This window comes from Bison bison, unplaced genomic scaffold (assembly GCF_000754665.1).
Source record: "Bison bison bison isolate TAMUID 2011002044 unplaced genomic scaffold, Bison_UMD1.0 scf7180017864158, whole genome shotgun sequence".
Taxonomy (NCBI): domain Eukaryota; kingdom Metazoa; phylum Chordata; class Mammalia; order Artiodactyla; family Bovidae; genus Bison; species Bison bison.
In genome coordinates, this window is record NW_011494730.1 from 3,304,409 (window position 1) to 3,327,076 (window position 22,668).

General features: G+C 47.5%; 1 protein-coding gene across 1 annotated transcript in view; it reads left to right on the forward strand.

The window, feature by feature from the left end:
* Nucleotides 1–22,668, forward strand: part of CSMD2 (CUB and Sushi multiple domains 2) — a 655,591-nt gene that overhangs the window by 436,496 nt on the left and 196,427 nt on the right. The window contains exons 21-23 of the mRNA XM_010841252.1: nucleotides 1,654–1,869; nucleotides 3,463–3,651; nucleotides 10,306–10,475. Of these exons, the coding sequence (XP_010839554.1) occupies nucleotides 1,654–1,869; nucleotides 3,463–3,651; nucleotides 10,306–10,475 (575 nt within the window). The remainder of the gene's footprint in view (nucleotides 1–1,653; nucleotides 1,870–3,462; nucleotides 3,652–10,305; nucleotides 10,476–22,668) is intronic.

A 22,668-nucleotide genomic window follows, 5' to 3' on the forward strand; every position in this document is an offset into this window, starting at 1 on the left:
GCCCCCCCCCCCCCCTGCCCCCCCCCCACCTTCGACTCTCTTTTCATCGCAGGAGAAGCTGCATCCTGGGGTGGTTTACTGCACAGCCTCTGCCACCAGATTGCCTCAGTTCAGAACCCAGCTTTCCCACTTACAGGTTGGGTGACCTTGGACAAATGATTTCATTGCTTTGTGCCTTGGTTTCCTCGGGTGTAACGTGGAGATGAGAAGAATCATACCCAGGTTGCAGGGTTAGTAGCAGGATGAAATGTTTTTGTATCTTCCCTTCCCATTGATAGGAGCCAACTACAGGCAACTCAGAACAGTGATGCACACATACCAAGGGCTGAAATTTCCTCTCATTAGTGGGTGCTCTCAGCCCCTCCCCCGCAGTGGATGTCCCCTCCCCTTCTCCCTCTCAGATGGCTGCCTGGCCCCTCTCGACCGCTCCTCTTCCTCCTGTCTTCTGTGTGATGCCAGTTCCCCCCAGGCTTCCAGTCTACCCTTCTCTGAGGACTGCCCTGCCCACCTCCCTTCCTCTTCATGTTTGGGGGTTCAGGCAGCACCTGTTTGCCACTGACCCCCAGATCTACTGCTGTAGTCCGACCTTAACCCTGAACTCCAAGTCTGTACGTCCAGTTCCCTCCTGCTGGCTTGTGCTTCCTGAATGCTGACCGTGCAGAGTGTTCAAAGCCAAAGTCATTGCCCTTCCACCACTTGCTCCTCTTTCTATGTGTCCAGCCCCGGATCACGAAAGACATCACTGTCCTTCAGGTCAAGACCCTCCCCCGTCACCCCTTGGCTCCTCCTTTGCCTCCGTTGCCTCTGATCCGTGTCCACCTCCCCTCCTGTGTCCCACATCCCTTTCCTGCTCTTGTCCCCTTGGCTGACCCCATCCACTCTCCCCCTCAGCGCATGGCTGGTATCCTTCTAACTGTTCTCTCTGCTTCCCCTCACTCCACTTCCTCCTTCTCATAGCCACCAACATCTTGCTAATCTGAAATCTGGTACACTCTGGATAGGATAGGCCCCCAACACCTCTCGAAAAATATCCAGTCTGGCCCCAGAGAGCCTGCATGTCCAGCTCCTCTTCTGGATATTCCCGGCTGAGTACGTCCAGCAGCACCGCCCGGCTCACCAAGCCCTGGAATCCACAGCAGCTCTGTCCCCTGCCTGGGGCACCCTCTCCCCTCTTAGCCGGTTATTTCCCCTGCCTCCTTTTAAGACCCCAAACAAATACTCTTTAGTGAGGCCATCCTGCCTTTCCCTCTTTCCCTTCTGTCCCCCAATGCAGTCTGATCTATATTGATGACAGTGTTGGTTACTCTGCACGGTGGCTCTATCCCCTAGCACCCACCTAGCCCTGAATCCTAGCCCTTGGCAAACACCCAGCAATATACGAAAACCTGTTGACTGAATGAATGACCTAACCATAAATCTCCCTTTCAAACTGGGACAAGCCTGAAGCAGAGTCTTCCTCCCTGAGTGGGCCTGTGGGCAGGGACGTGTCCGGCTCACCTGGGCCCTTCGCTCAGGTTGGCCTGTGCGTGTTGCTGTTGGACTTCTGCACACCGAGAGATGTTTACAAACGGGGAATGCTCGGCAGACGCCGGCGTGCAGCTGGGCTCCTTCAGCCCTCTCACCGTTGCCCCCTGACCCTCTGGCTCCCGGCAGGTGTGTTCTTCACTTTCCACACCTTCCACCTGGAGAGCGGCCACGACTACCTCCTCATCACGGAGAACGGCAGCTTCACCCAGCCCCTGCGCCAGCTGACGGGCTCGCGGCTGCCGGCCCCCATCAGCGCCGGTCTCTATGGCAACTTCACCGCCCAGGTCCGCTTCATTTCCGATTTCTCTATGTCCTACGAAGGCTTCAACATCACGTTCTCAGGTACAGCACTTGAGGGTCCCTCGGGCGAAGAGGGCACTCTGTGCCTCCACCCCACCCCCACTATCAGCCAGCAGATGGCGCTGGTCCGCTCCCCAGCCTCTAGGAGGGGAACCTCAGTGCTGTGGCAGAAGGTAGTTGGTTTAGATACAAGGACGAACGTTCCTTATAGTGGGTTGGAAGGAGGTGTTCAGGGTTCTCTCTGAATGTGACCGGCCCAACTGATGGAACTAGAGGACCTCACAGAAGTCCCTTCCAGCTCTAGTAAGTCCAGATCCTTCTTCTGATTCCACTTCCACTACTTCACAACCACAGCAATTTCCAAAAACAAAGAAAAAGAAGGGAGATGGAAATTAACACGTTGGAGTGTTTTAGTCTCATTCGGAGACTGCTTCACCAACGCTAATTTAGTAGTGATGGATAATTTTCACTGTGTTTAGGAATCCTGAAACGAAAGCTTTTCAGTTTGCATTCAGGGAGGAAAGAGGACCCTTTGCTCCTCTACGGCTCATTTCACTTGCTCCCAGAGCACCCTCCTTCCCATCCAGGAGCAGAGGTAGCAGGTAGATTTTCCCGGGATGCACAAGAGATATCTGACCTCTAGGAAATGGGACATGGCCCAGCTCAGCCCCGCAACTCCCTCCAGCAGATGCCTCCTGCCATGTGCTGGCTGATGGGACATATCCAGCCAGCCTGCCTTGTGCCTGCGTGCATGCTAGGTCACTTCAGTCATGTCCAACTCTTTGCAACCCTAAGGACTGCAGTCTGCAAGGCTCCTCTGTCCATGGGATTCTCCAAGCAAGAATGCTGGAATGGGTTGCCATTTCCTCCTCCAGGGGATCTTCCCCATCCAGGGATAGAACCCACATCTCCTGTGGCTCCTGCATTGGTAGAAGGGTTCGTTACCACTGAGCCACCCCCATCTGCCTTATCCCGTCTGTTTTTCCCAACCACACAGAGCCCTGGGGTACAGTGTCCCAGAAGGGCATTGCCCATGAGGACAGGAGAGAGGTACTTCTGTGTCATCGCTAGAGACATAAAGTCACTAGAGGCTGGTCCCTGTTCTGGCAATGCCACTCCATCACACTTGCCATCTGCCTCAAGTGTCAGTGTTCCTGAGGCACAGCTTTAACCAAATTCAGCTCTTAGGTTCTTTTTCCGAATGTAAATTGCCCTAGGCTGGGTCTTCCATTTCTGACCCCTCTAGAACCAGGCTGAATTGAATTGAATTGGCTCGGTATCCAGGGAGAAAGAGGCAGGAGGGTCTGCAAGCCTGAAGCTGGGCTTCATGTGGAGATGAAGGTTAGAGGAGGGACAGGTCTGCCTCATAAATCCCCCTGGGAGGCAAGCCTCCAGAAACACAGTGCCCTCTCCCACTCCTCCTGGCTAGGAAGCACTCAGACCGCCCGGAGCACAACCTGCCTGTTCTCCCCTGCTTCTGTCCCTCTCAAGTTATCTCTCCTCTCCTTGCCTTTCATGGATCCCTGCATATCCTGTGCCTCTGTCTGTCCTCCTCTCTCGCCCTCTTCTCCCTGGCGTCTTTGTCTGTGTGCCCCTCCTCTGTCTCTGACCCTGGCTCTCTTGCCTCCCTTCCAGAGTATGACCTGGAGCCCTGCGAGGAGCCGGAGGTCCCAGCCTACAGCATCCGGAAGGGCTTGCAGTTCGGCGTAGGCGACACCTTGACCTTCTCCTGCTTCCCCGGGTACCGTCTGGAGGGCACGGCCCGCATCACGTGCCTGGGGGGCAGACGGCGCCTGTGGAGTTCGCCTCTGCCCAGGTGTGTTGGTAGGTGGTCACGTGCTTTCATTTTGCTTCACTAAGGGGGTTGGCCGAACTTTAGTCGATTGCTGTAAGGTGGTGGAACACACGTGGGCCAAGAGGCCAATGGGACTGGGTTTGAGAAGAGTCTTAGCACATGGTGACCTGCAGTGGGACCTCAGGGGGGTGGCCTACCCTCCTTCCGCTCCAGCCTCCTTATCTGTACAGGAGGGATGGCAGTCAACTCCTGCCTCATGGGCTGTTTGGTAGCCTCAGCTGACCTTTACAAAGCAGCTCCACAGGAGGCACTTGGATGAAATCAACTTCCATACTATTAACTCCCACCCTTAACGCACGTTCCCATGGCTTCTGGATGCCTCTTGCAGAGAAATCTGGGTGGAGCGTGGGTGGACCTGTGGGAAGGAGGTATGACCTTTGCCCATGAAGAGGCCCCATATGGTGGAAGAGAGGGCTGATTTTACTAGTTCAGTGATGGTGCTAGCTTTTGAGACTTTCCAGAAAGACTCCATCCATTCAACTGGGGAGGACAGAGGGCAGAGGGAAGCAAGAGTTAAGTTCATTTCTAGAGCACCCATTGCAGATCAGACATGCTTCTAGACGCTGGGAATATAAAACTGAACATCACAGAGGGAGCCTTTCCACCCCTGGTCTCACATTCTGGTGGAGGGAGATGGGCTACAAGCACATGGGTGTGTAGTGTGGCAGGCGGTGTTGAGGCTTAGAGAGAAAGAGTAAGTCAGCTTAGAAGGTATGGGAAGTGTTTATAAAAAGTGATCAGGAAAGGCTTCTCTGATGGGTTAACAGTATATAGTAGAGATCTGAAGGTATCCAAGGAGATCCCAAGGCATTCACGGGAGACAAGGGGGCCAAGTGCCAAGGCCCTGAGCCACAAGGACGCTCACTGCTTCAGGAACAGCTTGGAGGCCAGCCTGGAGTGAGCAATGGGAAAAACAGTAGATGATGAGGTTAAAGAGGTAGCTGATGCAGTTGAGACCAGGAGCCCTGTGACCCAAGGCCCTGCCGGCCTCGTTGCCAAGGAGCCGGAGAAGACTCTTCAGAGCCCCAGGCCCAGAGGGTGCAGAGAAATGGGTTGATACTCCAGGGAGCTGGGACAGTTGCTGGCTGTCCCACGCATATAAAGTTCATGCCCTGCTTGCTCGATACTCACACCATGGGGTAGATGGACACAGGCTGGCTCAATGGAGTACTTACCATGCTCACTGTTAGCCACTAGGAACTCATGTTCAATATTAAAGAAAACCCCAAAATACCAAACAGATCAAGACAGCACTTCCCTGACTGAAACAGGGGTTGGCATCTTGAGGGTCCATGAGGTCAGCCTTGCCTGAGATGATGCCACACAGCCCTGGGGGCTCTGTAGGGGACAGTCATAAACAGGATGGCAAGATGGGCTGGGCTCGGGCCAGCTGATCACATGGGCCCAAGGTCAGTTCTCTGCTCTGCCATTTACCAGCCACTGGATCTTGGGCAGGCCACCCAATCCCATCGGCCCCAGCTTCTCTGTATTTATAAAGCAGAGATGGCAATACCCAGCTCACAGGTTTTACTCCAGATTAGAAGGCATGGTTTACATAAACCAGCAGAGTGCCATATGATTATCATCCTTTGGCCAATAACATTTTTATCATTATTTATTAATGACCAACAACCAATAACCTTGCACGACCTCAGAGGGGAAGCATTAAAACAAATAGATGAAGAATCCCATTTTGATCAATTGAGTGATCTCAAATTTTATTCTTTCTCCTATAATCATCCCCCCCAGAGCAGCAGTCTCCAGCCTTTTTGGCACCAGGGACCGGTTTTGTGGAAGAAAGTTTCTCCACAGACCGACATGCAGGGGATGGTTTCGGGATGATTTAAATGCATTACATTTGTTGTTCACTTTGTTATTATTACATCAGCTCCACCTCGGCCCATCAGGCCTTAGACCCTGGAGGCTGGGGACCCCTGCCGTAGAGCATGTGGCCACCCTGGCCTGTGCATACAAGCAGGCACACATGTAGCTCCCACTGCGTAGATTCAGTTTCAACCTGGCTGCTAGCAGCTCTTTTCTTCTCTGGAAAAAATGTCTTCAGCTCAGTGGTTCTGAGGGGAGTTTTTCCTGAATGGGATTATCCAGGACCGCAGATGTGCTCACGCCCTAAGCTCTCACCTCATCGATCTCATTCCATAAACTCATTCTGTAACTTATTATTCCAATTACTGTTTGTTCATGGCACCTCACAATATTTTCATTATTCCATTTGTCTTCTGTTTTGTATGTATTAATACCGCATAGCAATTATAATCACCTCTAATTACCGCCAGCCCCACAACAGAGCCTCAGGCTTGGAGGTATCATGGGAATGCCCACTTGGGAGATGCTCCTGGTTGCCATATGCACTGGAGGTGTAAATTGGATGACTTACCAGGAACATGCCCTGCTGAGAAGGAGATAAACAGTTCTGGGCTCTAATTCATGGTATGGCAGGCAACACAGCAGCCCCTGACCTCAGGGTCCCCTAAACTGGATGTGGAAAGGACAGCCCTGACCCCAGAGGACCCCATTCTGCAGAATGACCCTGTCCTTGGGAGCCCCATGGGATGGAGCAGCCCTAACTCTCCACCTCGGGAGGTGCCCCAGACTGAGGGACATGACACAGCCCCTGCCCTTAATGAGACCCCTTCTGATGGGGTGGCAGAAGTCGAAGATGCCTGAATCAGCCGCAGTACTTGCCAGCACAGATGACTGTGTGTTTCTCTGGAATGTTTATTTGTTTTCATTTACGCTTGGGTTTGACTTTTCAATGCATCTGCTCACCTCCCCTAATGCTTTGGAAGCTCTCCCAGGAGCCAGCACCATGTTCCTCTACCTCCTGGACACTCCCTGGTGCCCTGGAAAAAGGCCTTGGCAGAGGGGTCCATCTGAAGTTGTTGGCCCCCTTTGCCTCCTTATCGAGGAGTTGGGCATGTGGGACAGAGGAGAGAGCCATGCTGGGGCAGAAATGGCCTCCAGCTCTTGTGCAGCAAGCCAGGGGCAGAAAGGAGGTGTCAAACTACACCAAGGCCTGCGTGTAACGCAAACCAATTCTCGGGGACTAGGCGGTGAGCAAGGGGCATCAGAACAGTGAGGGCACTGTGAATGTTGGGCAACTAGCACCTGCTCCCCAGGAAGCTTCATGGGCGTCCTGACAGCCAGAGCCCGGGCAGTTAGGGCTCCAAATGAAAGCAGATAAGCTATGCAGATTCACTGCGTTAGATGGGAAGAGAAAGGAATGGTACTTGTTGAGGGCCTACTAGGTGCTATGTTGTTATTCAGTTGCTAAGTCATGTCCAACTCTTTGCTACCCCATGGACTGCAGCACACCAGGCTTCCCTGTCCTTCACTATCTTCTGGAGTTTGCTCAGACTCATGTCCATTGAGTCGGTGATGCTACCTAATCATTTTATCTTCTGTCACCCCCTTCTCCTGCTGCCCTCAATCTTTCCTAGCATCAGGGTCTTTTCCAAAGACTTAATTCTTCGCCTCAGGTAGCCAAAGTATTGGCGCTTCAGCTTCAGCATCAGTCCTTCCAATGAATATTCAGGGTTGATTTCCTTTAGGACTCGCTGGTTTGATCTTGCAGTCCAAGGGACTCTCAGACGTCTTCTCCAGCAACCCAATTCGAAAGCATCAATTCTTTGGTGTTCAGGCTTCTTTATGGTCCAGCTCTCACATCCATACATGACTATTGGAAAAACCATAGCTTTGACTATGAGGACCTTTGTTGGCAAAGTAACATCTCTGCTTTTCAATACATGGTCTAGGTTTGTTATAGCTTTCCTTCCAAGGAGTGCTTTCGTCTTCTAATTTCATGGCTGCAGTTACATTTGCAGCCAGGTGCAAACCACTTCCGATATACTCATCTGCTGCTGCTGCTAAGTCACTTCAGTTGTGTCCCACTCTTTGTGACCCTATGAATCATAGCCCGCCAGAGTCCTCTGTCCATGAGATTCTCCAGGCAAGAATACTGGAGTGGATTGCCATGCCCTCCTTCAGGGGATCTTCCCAACCCAGGGATCGAACCCTCATCTCTTATGTCTTCTGCATTGACAGGCAGGTTCTTTACCACTAGCACCATCTGGGAAGCCCATATAGTCACCCTTTTCATCATAAAATTTCATAGCTGAATCCTCTCTAGCTTTGTGTGGATGCTGTTATTGTCCAGCTGGAGGCAGATGAAGAGACAGTGGTCCAGAGAGTTGATATAACTGGTCTGTCTGTGTCTAAAGTCTGTGCTCATCCCACTGCACCACATGCCATTCCCTAGACAGAAGGGAATACCGTGTGACCCCAGAGATGATGGAGAGCTGCTTCAGAGGGCTGGCCACGTGATGGGACTGAGGGATAATACATGTCTAAACATGCACGTCCTTCAGCACACCCTGCCCAAATACCCACCTTCATCGGAGGGCACCCAAAATATATCCACACTTTAGAAATAATATCCACCTAAACTATCAGCAGCCCCCAGGGTTCCTGTCTACCACCCTGCTTTAGTTTTATGCCCCAGCCCAAGACATGCATTACGCATGTTTGAACACTTTGCAAACAGGCTGAGCTGAAAGTCCTGCAAAGTGAGATTTCTCCTCCAAGACAAATGATGGCTGTCTTATTCATTTTGAGCTGCTGTAAGATAATAGCAGCATGTGGGTGGCCTCAATGATGCACATTTCTTTCTCCCAGATCCGGAAGCTAGCAAGTCCCAGATGAGGGTGCCAGCAGGTTCAGTGTGAGGTGGAGGCCCTCCCCTTGGCTGCCAGACAGCGGCCTTCTTGGTGTGTTGTCCCACAGCCTGGGCTCTGCTCAGTTCCTCTGCTGTTAAGGGCGCTGACCCCACCCTGAGGGCTCTCAGCTCATCATATCTGGGGATCTGGGCTTCAGCATAGGAATTTGTCAGGGAGACACAAACACATGGTCCACAGCAATGGTTAAGGTAAAGTCTTAGGAAGCTGAAGCTGGTCCTGAAATGAAAAGAACCCAGGGAGTAGGGCTGGATGAAAAAGTAGGGACTGGTGGGCGGAACATGATCCCTATCTTTAAGGGTCTAAGGAGCAGCGCTGGGGACAAGAGAACACACAGAGGTACAGCTAAGCCCACAAGAGGCTCCACTCTGAGTTTTCTTGCATCACATGCTGCCTCCACACTGCTGTGGCCTAGGACACTCCAGGCTTAGACAAGAGGAGTTGAAGGTGTGGTCAGCAGCCCCTTGGTTGACTTCAGGGCCCTTCTAGCCAATAGCCGTGCCTAGAACAGGGACGCTGAGGAGCAGTTTGGAGAAAGCAGACTTGCTACCATCAACTTCAGAGATTCAACCCTTGCTCCAGACTCCCCGTATGTCCAGACAAATAATGGGCCTGCCATCTGGATGTGTATTTATATCCTTCCAGAATCTAATTCTTTTTAGAGCTGTCCATCCTCTGAGGTCAGCGTCCTCCATGTTTATTCATTCATTCATTTGGCAAATATTTATTTTACAGACAATCTGGGTCAAGCCTTGTAAATTCATGGATTCATTAAGCATGACCCTGACCTTCAAGTAACTCACAGTTTGGGTAGGGGGTACAGGCAAGTAACAAGCTATTAGGGTGCAATCTGGTAGATGCTCTGCCACAGGGAAGCCTAGGAAGTGGCTTCCTAATTATTGAAGCCCCTAGGGAGCCAACTGCAGAGTCTTTCAGCACGCGGCCTGCCCTGCGACACCTCCCCTTTCATCACTGCTGCCTGTCCTGCCCAGGCACCGAGTGAATGGGTGGGTGCTGAGGGTGCAGAAATATGACCAAGTCCGAAAGCATCCACAGTGAAGTGGAGGAGAGAGAAATGTTAACAAACAAGTCAAGTACTAAAAATAAAGGTATGGGAACAATGGGGAAAGAATGACTAATTCTGGAGGAAGAAACAGATTTTGAGAGGAAAGTGTGAATTCATTAGCTGTTGCACGAAACAGGGTTTCCATGGGTCTGTGCCAAACCTTTCTCCAGAGCCTCGGAGGCCCTAAATTCTAGGATCAAGAGGGTTGAGTTGTCAGCCCCCTCCTCTTCTTGAATTGACAGACAATCTAAAGTGCTAAGTACCAGAATCTTTATCTTCAAAACAGGGATGATAATCAGGTTGTGATTAACGGCTGAAACGTTTTTGTAAAGCTTGGGAGATGCTAGTGATTATTATTCAAATGTGTCCCCTCTTGGTTGCTATCCTTTGATACGGAAAGGCTGCATCCCTCCTCACTTAGTGGCCCCCAGCTTCTGCTGATGCCCTCCTTGGTCATTTTTGTTGCTATGATACTATATGGGCAGATGGGAGAGAACCTGCTTCATGACACTTTAAAAGTGGAGGGTGACTGGTGGGTTCATTTCTGTCCCTAAAGAAGAAAGACAAACTGAAGGAGAGAAGTAAAGGGATGAAGCAGAACTGCAGGTAGTCTGGTGTTAAAAAAAAAACAAAAAACTTTGATCAGCAGTCCTATAGATAGGCAGACAAATGGGCAGGTGAGCAGGCGCGTCGGCAGGTAGAGAGGCGAGCTGCTCATCGTCTTCTGGGGTTCTCCAGTGCTGTGTGTTGCATCCCGGATGTAGCTGGCTGGCATTAACCTGTTATTATTGTGATTCTGTTTCCAGCTGAGTGTGGGAATTCGGTCACGGGCACTCAGGGCACTCTGCTGTCCCCCAACTTTCCTGTGAACTACAATAACAACCACGAGTGCATCTACTCCATCCAGACCCAGCCAGGGAAGGGAATTCAGCTCAAAGCCAAGGCGTTTGAACTCTCTGAAGGCGATGTCCTCAAGGTAACACTGAGAGATGTCACAGTGTACACTCGTCACGGGCTGCAGAAGTGTGGTCGCCATGCCCATTTATCTCTGGGCGAAGGACTTAGCTTCTCTTCTTCCCCTTTGAGTCCCAAGATATTGTCCTCACTCATCCGGGAGAAGTGAGAACCTAAGAGAGAAGGGTAGATGCATGTATTCTAAAGAACGTGGATTTAGAGTTTGCTTAGGAGCCAACTGCTCTCAAATATGTATGTGATGGATTTGGGGTAGCAGGTCAGTGGATCAGGTTTTCCATTATGAACTCTGACCATCAACCTGGATAAGGAAGAAATCATAAATACGTGTGGATACCGTCTGTTTATATGTACATTTGTCGATGTGCGTGCATCTGTGTCTGTGTGTGTACTTGGTTTGGGGGATCTGTGTCTATGCATATTTGTGTTTTGCGTGGGTGCATCTGTGTATGTTTTGAGTTTGTGTTTCAGTAAATGGTTTGGCTGTTCAGCAGCTTCGTGCACCATGGTGGCAGTCTACAGGTGGCAGTGGGGTTAAAGAAGGTGAAGTCAGGGTCTCCGTAAGAGAAAGAGGTGAAAGGACTTGGACTAAAGAGAGGCTTATAGAGGGCGCCTTGTTAAGACACTGAACACATATATGACTTGTGTTTCTTTCTGTGTGTGTGGTTAACTGTGTACCTCCAATGATACATGATGTGTGTATGTGTGTAACCAAAGCCTTGACTCTGGAGAATTTATCAAAGAGCTGCCTTATTAAAAGGGACTATAAGGAAAATCTCACATGGAGTAGGTTCATTTTCGTCCTAGGCTAAGAACTTTTGTTTTTTTGCATATTCTAGAATAGTTTTATTCCCTGTAACTAGAGAAGTCGAGACATTAGCAACAACCAAAGGTCATGGCTCTAGAAAATCCAGAGAGAAACCATTAAGCAATCCCCACCCCTTAGGACTCTCTCTAGATATAATGAGTATACTGTGCTTTGTATATAGAGATGATACTCTTGACCCTCCCATCTGGGGCATGTGTTTGTGTGTGTGTGTCTGTGTGTTCAGAAGGTTTCTCTCAGTCTTAACCTAATTATTCTTAAACCCAAGAGGCCATACTATGCGATGACCAGCTGGGACCAGATACGCCTGAAATAGAACAGAATATGGTAGTGGCCCAGGAGGGAGTGGGGCCCTATCATTAGTCCCTTCAGCTCTGCTCTTCAACCTCTGAGCTCCCCAGACACAGAGAAGCAGTGTGCCTCTCCCCATAAGTGAGCGATACCCAGGCCCTGTACTTCCCAAGGGCGGTGTCTTCAGGCACGCCCTGATCTCAGTGCTCTCCGTTCATTTCTTCATCACCTACAGCAGAGCCTCAGAGGACACACCCAGGGACAGCAAGGTCAGGTGACTTCCTCGCTCTAGCAGTCCAGACAGAATTGATGAAAGCTGGACAATACGGAGAACATCTTAGAGAAAAGCTGTTGTTCACCGGGAGGAAAAGAAGGCATTTTTGAGGCATAACGTAATTTTCAGGTTTTGAGGGGAAAGTGAGCAGCAGGTTTGTGCATGTGGCCTGCCAGGATCAGCAGAGAGGTCCCTTCCTCTGTGGGTGGAGGTCATGTGGAGCGTGACCAGGGCCCGAGCATCCTCTCCAGGGTCTGGACTCAGAGGCGCACTTAAGACATGGTCAGCAGGCGTGCATACCCCACTGCGCTGTCCGGGTTCTGCCTGAGGGTCAAGTGGTGTAGCTTAATAGACCACAGGGAGACATCTGAACGCACTCAGAGTCAAAAGGGAGGGACCTGGGGCATTATCCCCAGGTCAGAGGTCAGGGAGGGCTCAGGCAGGCGTCAGGACCTCAGATGGTTCTTCGGGGCTATGGAGAGAAGGGCTGATTTTCTGTGCTTCTTGCAGAGATCTTCCTAAGACTTCAGATTTGGTCTCTGCAGCCTCCTGTCCAGGGACCCTGCCACCAGCCTTCTAATACTGGACTTGACCTTGTTGCTGAAGAGCCTCTTCCCCCATTTCTAGGCCTCTGTAGGGTCCTCCTAGGAGACTGGGCTGTGGCTCTGACCTATTCACATGATCCTGTATCCACCAGAGCTTCCGCAGAGAAGGGGGTCTGGGGAAGGCAGAGGGCAGGGCCCTGGGAGGTCGTGTGGTCTCCCGTTCTAACTCTTCACCTCAGAGCCCTCGCCCTCCCAAGGAGAGCCTGGGACACAGCAGTTCGGGAACAAAAGGGAACACCTGGTGGCAGCCTCCCCCTGCAGCCGCCCTCAGCTGCGTCGGCAGGGCCACTTACCCGTATCACTCTCAACTCCCTTGACCCAAAGGAAGCAGCACCTCAAGTCACCCCCAGAAGCATCCTGCCCTTGCCCTGTGTAATCTGCCAGAACATCGGCATACTTCCAGTCCCGAGGACACACCTGACCCTCCCAAGAAGCCCCAACATGTACCTGGACTCCTTCCTGCCCAAGGAGACCCATCATCTCCCGAACACATGTGTCTGATCAACTCTCCAAACCTGTCATACGCTCTCGTGTTTCTAACCTATGAAATGACTGTTTTCTGGCTCTTGTGACCCTCCCCTCTCCTGGTCTTTTCCTTACCTTTAATAACTGAATATTTCTTAGACCTCACCCTGCACATACTCCAGCTTGTCTCCCAGAACTACCTGATTTATCCTATATAGGTTCCCACCAAAATCTTGACCTCTGATATCCGCAAGACAGGAAGGGCCTCTCAGTGCCATAGTGTGAAAAGACAACTCTCAGTTCAAGATGGCACACGAAGCCCATGTATATAACTACGTCCTCTACATGTAGGTTCCCATGAAAATGACTAAAGGGACATGAAAGCAGGGGGAATTAGGTAAGGGTGCCTTTCACATACAACTTAAAGAAAGTTCTGCCAAATGGAATACCCCACAAAGAGGGTCCAGATTGAGAAAGGTTGTGATCAAATTGTATTTCACGTAAGTGAAGTTTTTCCTGTGGATTAAGTGCTAGAAACCTCAAGGACACATGCATCTGAGGCCACACAGAGCAGCAGGGCCTGGAGCCAAGGACATGGGACTGTTGGCAGGAGCCAGGTCTCAGTCCCACTAGTGCTTCTGGAAACTGCGCTTGGTCAGAGAGACCTCCCAGAGCTAAGCTCCCTCACAGCACAACATTCTGAATTTTATTTGGCTGTCATTGGCAAGCAGGATAAAGCAGAGCAATGCCTTGGCTGGCACCTAACAAGAGTGGGCAGGCTTATTAGAGAAGAGGCGGCCACAATCACACGCACACACACACACACACGCATGCACACTCCTTCACACACACTCACTTTAGCACCAGGAGAGGCTCCTACTATGTTGTGGCCTCTTCTGGCTTAATTCTTCTTCCCCCCCTTAGAGATGACTGAGTCTTTCCACTGTCCATTCTTCTCTATCTGTCATGATTTGCCAACAGGAAAATGAACTGGATATGTACAAATATTTAGTAGATCAGAAGACAGGACCTGTCTGAGGAGTCAGACTTAATTGCCCCCTCTGTAAGCAACAAAGGAAAAAAAAAAATACTTTAAAAGCTTCTAATTTGTATTCTTAGCAGGATTTGAGAGGATATTTATATTTATGACACAAAAATAAGCAATAATGAAAACAGAGCAATCTGAGATGAGGAAAGATTGAACAGAGATGAAAAACATGATCACCCAATTAAAAATGGAATGGAGGCAATGAGCAGAAGATGGTAAACCACAGAAAAATGAAATCACTTTATTATAAGATAAATTTGAAAATTCTTCTTTCATCTCATAATGAAATGAAAAAGAGAGCTCTTTTATACTAATAAAATGTACAATCAATCCACAGTAAAACTTTATGTGCCAAATAACATAGCATGAATAAATTAAAAATTGCTAGAAATGTAAAAAATTTTAATAAAGTCACAGTCATTGTAGAAGATTTAATATACCTCTGTTACTCTCTGGCATATCATCTAGATTAAAAATAAATAAGGATTTAGGTAGCTTGAATAATAGAATGAATCCAAAGGAAGTAGGAGAAAGATACGTTTAAAGATAAAAGGAAAAATGACTGAAAAAAGGAAAAAAATAAATAACAGAATAGAATAGACAGAATTCTAGACAGAATATGCGGGACTGGTCAATGAATAAAGAAGCCACAAATATATAATTTTAATAATGAAAAAGAAACATAGTCATAGATAAGATACAGATTATGAAAACAATTAGAAAATGTTTAGGGAAAGCATAAGCCAAAATTATGAAAGCTTCAATGAGATGGAAAAATTTTATAGATAAAAAGTACTGATATCAGGAAAAAATACTAATTGGAATAAACCAATAGCCATTTAAAACATGGGAATTCTCTCTCAAACTGCACAGGCCTAGACTGTCTTACAGATAAACTCATAAAACTTCATGGAACGATTAACCCCTACAATAATCAAACTGTGTCAAAAAGAGAAAAATTAGCACTCATCTCCCCACGCATTTAAATGGGACAAGTAAAAATACCTTATATCAAACTGAATAAGGACAGTATAAAGTATTAGGCCAGTTTCACTTATGATCATAGACCAGGAGTCCTAACAGAATATCATGTTGAATCTAGCTGCACATTAAAACAAAAATGACCAAATGGGATGGATTCCAGGAATATAAGAATGTGTCAATATTAGAATAGTTCCTAATTTTATTTACTAGGCAACCCATGTGAAATTACCTTTTTAGTAGGTCAAGGGCTGTCAAATATCAGCAATTTTATTCTAGTAACAGATTTGCATGCTAAGTTGCTTCAGTTGTGTCCAGCTCTTTGCAACCCTATGGACTATACCCCACCAGGCTCCTCTGTCAATGGGATTCTCCAGGCAAGAACACTGGAGTGAGTTGCCAGCCTTCCTCCAGAGAATCTTCCCAGCACCAGAGAGCAAGCGTGCATCTCTTATGTCTCCCACGTTGGCAGGCAGGTTCTTGACCACTGGCACCACCCGGGAAGCCCATAAACAGACTGCTGCTGCTGCTGCTGCTGCTGAGTCGCCTCAGTCGTGTCTAACTCTGTGTGACCCCATAGACAGCAGCCCACCAGGCTCCCCCGCCCCTGGGACTCTCCAGGCAAGAATACTGGAGTGGGGTGCCATTTCCTTCTCAATGCATGAAAGTGAAAAGTGAAAGTGAAGTCGCTCAGTCGTGTCCAACTCTTAGCGACCTCATGGACTGCAGCCCACCAGGCTCCTCCATCCATGGGATTTTCCAGGCAAGAGTACTGGAGTGGGGTGCCATTGCCTTCTCTGATAAACACATTAGGAGAGAAAAATATAAGATCCTGCCAACATATCCCAAAACATGTGATGAAAGTCAGTACTCATTCATGATTTTCAAAAATATGTCATAAAGCTACGGATAGAACTTTCCCAACTAGATAAAAAAAATTTCTACCAACACCTGTAGCAAACATTATACTTAGTGACAAAACTTCCTAAGGATTACCAGTAAAGTCAGGAACAAGATCAGTTGTTCTGCTACCATCAATAGTATTCACTTCCAAGCCACTACAATTATACAAAGAAAAGAACAAATAAACTGTAACAATTAGAAGGGAATATCATTGGAAAAGACTCTGATGGTGGGAGGGATTGGGGGCAGGAGGAGAAGGGGATGACAGAGGATGAGATGGCTGGATGGCATCACTGACTCAATGGACGTGAGTCTCAGTGAACTCCAGGAGTTGGTGATGGACAGGGAGGCCTGACATGCTGCGATTCATGGGGTCGCAAAGAGTCAGACACGACTGAGCGACTGATCTGAGCTGATCCTAATTGTCTCTTATTTGGGAAATACAAAACAACCGACCAAAAACTTATCAGAACCAATAAGACAATTTAGCAAAGCCACTGATGTTTCTACAGCCAATTCAAACATGTAATAAGAGAGAGTTCTTATTACATAAGGAAGGAAGTTCTTATTACATAATAAGGAAGAGTTCTCCTATAGAAACAAAAACTGTTAAGACACCTAGGAATAAGCCTAACAAAAATGTGTATAATATTTACTGAGAAAATTATAAAACTCTATTCTGAAGGACATAAAACTAAAATAAATGCAGAGAGGTTTCATATTCAGGGCTGAATAAAGTCTATGAACAGGCAATTCACAGAAGAGGAGAGTAGAATTGATAAACATACAAAAAGATGTTCCACTTTGGTGATAATCAGGGACATAAAAATTAAAATAAGAAACCATTTCACACTCATCATATTGGAAAATTTTAGAGTTCCTGAAAATAGCAAGTGTTGGCTAAGATATAAAGGAATGAAAGCTGCCATACGTTGCTGGTTCAGTTCAGTTCAGTTCAGTTCAGTCGCTCAGTCGTGTCCGAATCTTTGCAACCCCATGAATCGCAGCACGCCAGGCCTCCCTGTCCATCACAAACTCCCAGAGTTCACTCAGACTCAAGTCCATCGAGTCAGTGATGCCATCCAGCCATCTCATCCTCTGTCATCCCCTTCTCCTCCTGCCCCCAATCCCTCCCACCATCAGAGTCTTTTCCAATGAGTCAGCTCTTCGCATGAGGTGGCCAAAGTACTGGAGTTTCAGCCTTAGCATCATTCCTTCCAAAGAAATCCCAGGGCTGATCTCCTTCAGAATGGACTAGTTGGATCTCCTTGCAGTCCAAGGGACTCTCAAGAGTCTTCTCCAACACCACAGTTCAAAAGCATCAATTCTTTGGCCCTCAGCTTTCTTCACAGTCCAACTCTCACATCCATGCATGACCCCTGGAAAAACCATAGCCTTAACCAAAGGGACCTTTGTTGGCAAAGTAATGTCTCTGCTTTTGAATATGCTATCTAGGTTGGTCATAACTTTCCTTCCAAGGAGTAAGCATCTTTTAATTTCATGGCTGCAATCACCATCTACAGTGATTTTGAAGCCCCAAAAAATGAAGTCAGCCACTGTTTCCCCATCTATTTCCCATGAAGTGATGGGACCGGATGCCATGATCTTCGTTTTCTGAATGTTGAGCTTTAAGCCAACTTTTTCACTCTCCACTTTCACTTTCATCAAGAGGCTTTTTAGTTCCTCTTCACTTTCTGCCATAAGGGTGGTGTCATCTGCATATCTGAGGTTATTGAGATTTCTCCCGGCAATCTTGATTCCAGCTTGTGTTTCTTCCAGTCCAGCGTTTCTCATGATGTACTCTGCATAGAAGTTAAATAAGCAGGGTGACAATATACAGCCTTGACGTACTTCTTTTCCTATTTGGAAGCAGTCTGTGGTGCTGATAGAGAGATTAAATTGGTTTACTCTTCGAAGAGCAAACTGACAATGTCTAACAAAGTTGAAGATGTACCTTCCCTGTGTGACCTGCTTCTCCATTCTAGTTCTACATGTATGCCCTAGAGAAACTTGAATACTGTGTAAGCAGACATGCAGGGGCAGTGTTCATAGGAATGTAACATTGTAACTGTGTGTTAAACACGATCCACTTAACATATTCATTTTGAAGGCAGCCATCTTGCTGACCTGTCTTATTAGATGTAGTGGCTTCATGCACATTAAAAATCAAGTTTATTTGTCAATTACACCTCAATAAAGCTGAAAAAACTGGAAGCATCTAATAGAGAAAAAAGAAGGTTAGATGTACTGGCTGTGTGCAGATTCTCTCAGATTTGTCAGGGATAAATCCATCACCTATATATAATGATGAACTGGACCATCACAGCCATTTTCTTATGGACAAGCAATATTCTGTTAGGAAATAAATGCATACAAAGACCCAAATGCCAAAATCAATAAAAAATATTAAAATGCCCAGGAATAAGTACAGACTTTTACTGAGAGATATAAAAGACAACTTTATTAAATGGAATCAGATGTCATATATACACATAGGAAGACTTAATATCATGTAGATATATGTTTTCTCTGTTGTCAATCCATATATTTAATGTTAATCAGTGAGAATTATAGAAATTATTTTGGGTCTTTGAGGGGAGTACGGAGAGTTGTTGTTTTTCTTAATTTGAGAAAATTCTTGAGTTTATCTAAAAGAATAAATATGAGAGAAGAATTTCTTAAGTTAAAAGAAGACAAATGAGAGGGAACTTGCCCTACTAAATATTAAATATATTACAAAGCTACCATAATTAAAACAGTATAGCTCATGTACAAGCGTGTTAAGTCGCTTGAGTCCTGTCTGACTGGGCTGTAGCCTGACAGGCTCCTCTGTCCATGGGATTCTCCAGGCAAGAATACTAGAATGGCTTGCCAGACCCTCATGCAGGGGATTTTCCTGACCCAGGGATTGAACATGTATCTCTATGTCTCCTGCATTAGCAAGTAGGTTCTTTACCACTAGCACCACCTCAGAAGTCCAGCTCATGTGCAGGAATAGACAAAAAAATAACTGTGGTAGCATAGAAAGTTGACCCCAAAAATTGTTGAACTATATATGTAATAAAGGTGGCTTTAAAGTTGATAATCGGAGAAGGCGATGGCACCCCACTCCAGTACTCTTGCCTGGAAAATCCCATGGATGGAAGAGGCTGGTGGGCTGCAGTCCATGGGGTCATGAAGAGCCGGACATGACTGAGCGACTTCACTTTCACTTTTCACTTTCACTCATTGGAGAAGGAAATGGCACCCCACTCCAGTGTTCTTGCCTGGAGAATCCCAGGGATGGGGGAGCCTGGTGGGCTGCTGTCTATGGGGTCGCACAGAGTCGGACACGACTGAACAACTTAACAGCAGCTAGCAGTAGCAGCAAAGTTGATAATGGGTGGAATATTTACAGAGTTAATTGGTTAAAAATGGCTAATCAACAAGGAAGAAAATGTATCTTATCTTTTGTGCATGCTAAGTCGCTTTAGTTGTGTCCAACTCTTTGTGACCCTGTGGACTATAGCCCACCAGGCTCCTCTGTCCATGGGATTCTCTAGGCAAGAATAATGGAATGGGTCACCATGCCATTCTCCAGGGGATCTTCCTGATCCAGGGATCAAACCGTGTCTCTTAGGTCTCCTGCACTGGCAGACAGATTCTTTACCACTAGTGCCACCTGGGAAGCCCATCTTATCTTTTACCATATGCCAAAATTCCAGGTGGATTTAAAGGCAAAATTACTAAAAGAAGCTATTGTATTATTTATTTTAAATGGCAGCCCACTCCAGTATTCTTCCCTGGGAAATCCCATGAACAGAGGAGCCTGGCCTGCTACAGTCCATGGAGTCACAAAGAGTTGGACACAACTGAGTGACATTGGAAGGATTGATGTTGAAGCTGACACTCCAGTACTTTGGCCACCTGATGCGAAGAGCTGACTCACTTGCAAAGACCCTGATGCTGGGAAAGATTGAGGGCAGGAGGAGAAGGGGATGACAGAGGATGAGATGGTTGGATGGCATCACCAACTCTATGGATATGGGTTTGGGTGAGGTCCAGGAGTTGGTGATGGACAGGGAGGCCTGGCGTGCTGCGGTTGATGGGCTCGCAGAGTTGGACACGACTGAGCTACTGAACTGAACTAAACGGAGTGACTAACACTTGCACTTCTTTCATACATTTATTAGGTGCTTCTTACGTACCAGGGCATTTTCCTCATATTCTGGACAATGATATGCCAACAATTATATTTTTAAATATAATTCATAATTATATTTACATTTTTTAAATATTATCATATTATCAATAGTTTTGAATTTTGCACTTTATTTGAATCAGGATCCAAATAAAATCTACACACTAGATGAGTTGCCTCAAGTATTTTTTTGTGCTTAGGTTTCTACCTCCATCTCTTCTCTTTTTGTTGTTGTTGTTCAGTCACTAAGTTATGTCCAACTCTTTTGTGACCCATGGACTGTAGCCTGCCAGGCTCCTCTGTCCATGGGATTTCCCAGGCAAGAATACTGGAGTGGGTTGCCATTTCCTACTCCAGGGGATCTTCCTGACCCAGGAAGCTCAAACCCACATCTCCTGCATTGGCAGGCAGACTCTTTACCACTGAGCCACCTGGGAATAATTTACTTGTTATTTATTTGTGACTTGTTTGTTTATTTGTAATTTATTCATTTCATGTGTTCCTCTGTCCTCCATATTTCCTATAACTTGGAAATTCGATACAGTGGCTTGATCTTAGTCAGGTTTAATTTTTCTTTTGACAAAATGACCCCGTAGTTATTGGTATCTTCCATTAAGAAACATATGGTGACTAGTTGTCTCTCTGATTGTGATGCTGACAAATGTTGATGACTAATCCCTTGATCAGTCAATTAGAAAATATATGTGTTAATGGGTAAAAATATTTTTATAGCAGTCTGCATGTAACAGTGAGCGAAACTCTTTGAATTGGTGTCATCTCTATATCTGTCGGTGCTCTGGAATTCTCCCAGTCTATCCATGACATAAAACAATTGCATACAGGATCTGGAAACAGACTTTTGAGGCTCCCAGGGGCCTGAACAAATCTCTGTAATATACAGCACTGTTAGCTTGAAGGATGACTTCTTTTAGAAAGCTTTGCTTCATAAATAGTAGGATGGAAATATTGTTCCAATTTGCTGGCAGCTGGCACCACATCCTGTGCCATGCACAAATATTCATCACCCACCCATAGATCCCATCTTTGATATTTACCAAAGCACCAGGGGGTCCCTCGCTCAATCACAACTTCTGTTGTTATTTGCACAATTATCTGGAAAGGAGCAGCAACCTTGGAACCTGGGGAGCCAGTTCATTATTCTGATGATTGTTGTCTTTGCCGGTGCTCAGAAGTTCAGGGGACAGATGGGAGTCAGGGAAGCCAGATGCCTGCATGATTCCACCCCTGGCTAGCCCAGCAGGCCCTGGCTGGAGCCCTCATTTTAGCAGGGAAGGGGCAGAGGCTGAGCTTGGGGAACGGGAAGATATGTGACATCTGACACCCTGGACATTTTAACTTCATCCTGCTGGATCCCAGGGCCCTGGACCTGCAGAGTGTGAGACCGAGGCCACTGCCACAGTGGGGTGGGGGTAGTGTGCATGTGTGCTCAACTGCATCTGACTTTGATGCCCCAGGGACTGTAGCCCACCAGGCTCCTCTGTCCATGGGATTTTTCAGGTAAGAATACTACTGGAGTGGGTTGCCATTTCCTACGCCAGGAGATCTTCCCAACCCAGGGATCGAACTCCCATCTCTTATGTCTCCTGCATTGGCATGCAGATTCTTTACCACTGAGCTACCAAGGTGGGATTAGGGAGGAGGACAACTATCTCATCTCCTGGGTGTCTCAGATCATGGAAGGACAGGATAGGGTATCTTGCAGTGCAGAAATGCCAAATGCTTGCAGCCTCAGTTTTCAGTTCAGTCGCTCAGTCATGTCCAACTCTTTGCGACCCCATGAATCGCAGCACGCCAGGTCTCCCTGTCCATCACCAACTCCTGGAGCCTACTCAAACTCATGTCCATCGTGTCGGTGCTGCCATCCAGCCATCTCATCCTCTGTCATCCCCTTCTCCTCCTGCCCCCAATCCCTCCCACCATCAGAATCTTTTCCAATGAGTCAACTCTTCACATAATGTGGCCAAAGTACTGGAGTTTCAGCTTTAGCATCAGTCCTTCCAATGAACACTCAGGACTGATCTCCTTTAGAATGGACTGGTTGGATCTCCTTGCAGTCCAAGGGACTCTCAAGAGTCTACTCCAACACCACAGTTCAAAAGCATCAATTCTTTGGCACTCAGCTTTCTTCACAGTCCAACTCTCACATCCATGCATGACCACTGGAAAAACCATAGCCTTGACTAAATGGACCTTTGTTGGCAAAGTAGTGTCTCTACTTGCAGCCTATGGGTCTGCAGAAACAGATGGCTTGGGTAGTCAGGCTGCCCCAACCTGGCCTCCCCAAGCTGCTGAAGAGTAAGCTGGTGCCATATGGGGGTTGGGGGAACAAGACCAGAACTCTCCTGGAAAGGTTAGAACAGCAAGTAGTTCCTAGAGATCAGATTCACACCAAGATAGGCTGAGCCCAAAACTGGTACCAAGTGGAGGCGAGACAGATTGATAACCCATATGGTGGCCAACTCCACTCTGCTGTCTTCCTTGCATCCGGGGGCTCAGTGCCCCTCTAACAGTTGTTATCTGTGCTAAACTCTGGGAATGTGGGCTGTGGGTTAGGGAGCTCTTGTTCCAGATAAGGTCATGCTGATAACATGGGGTTGGGGGCT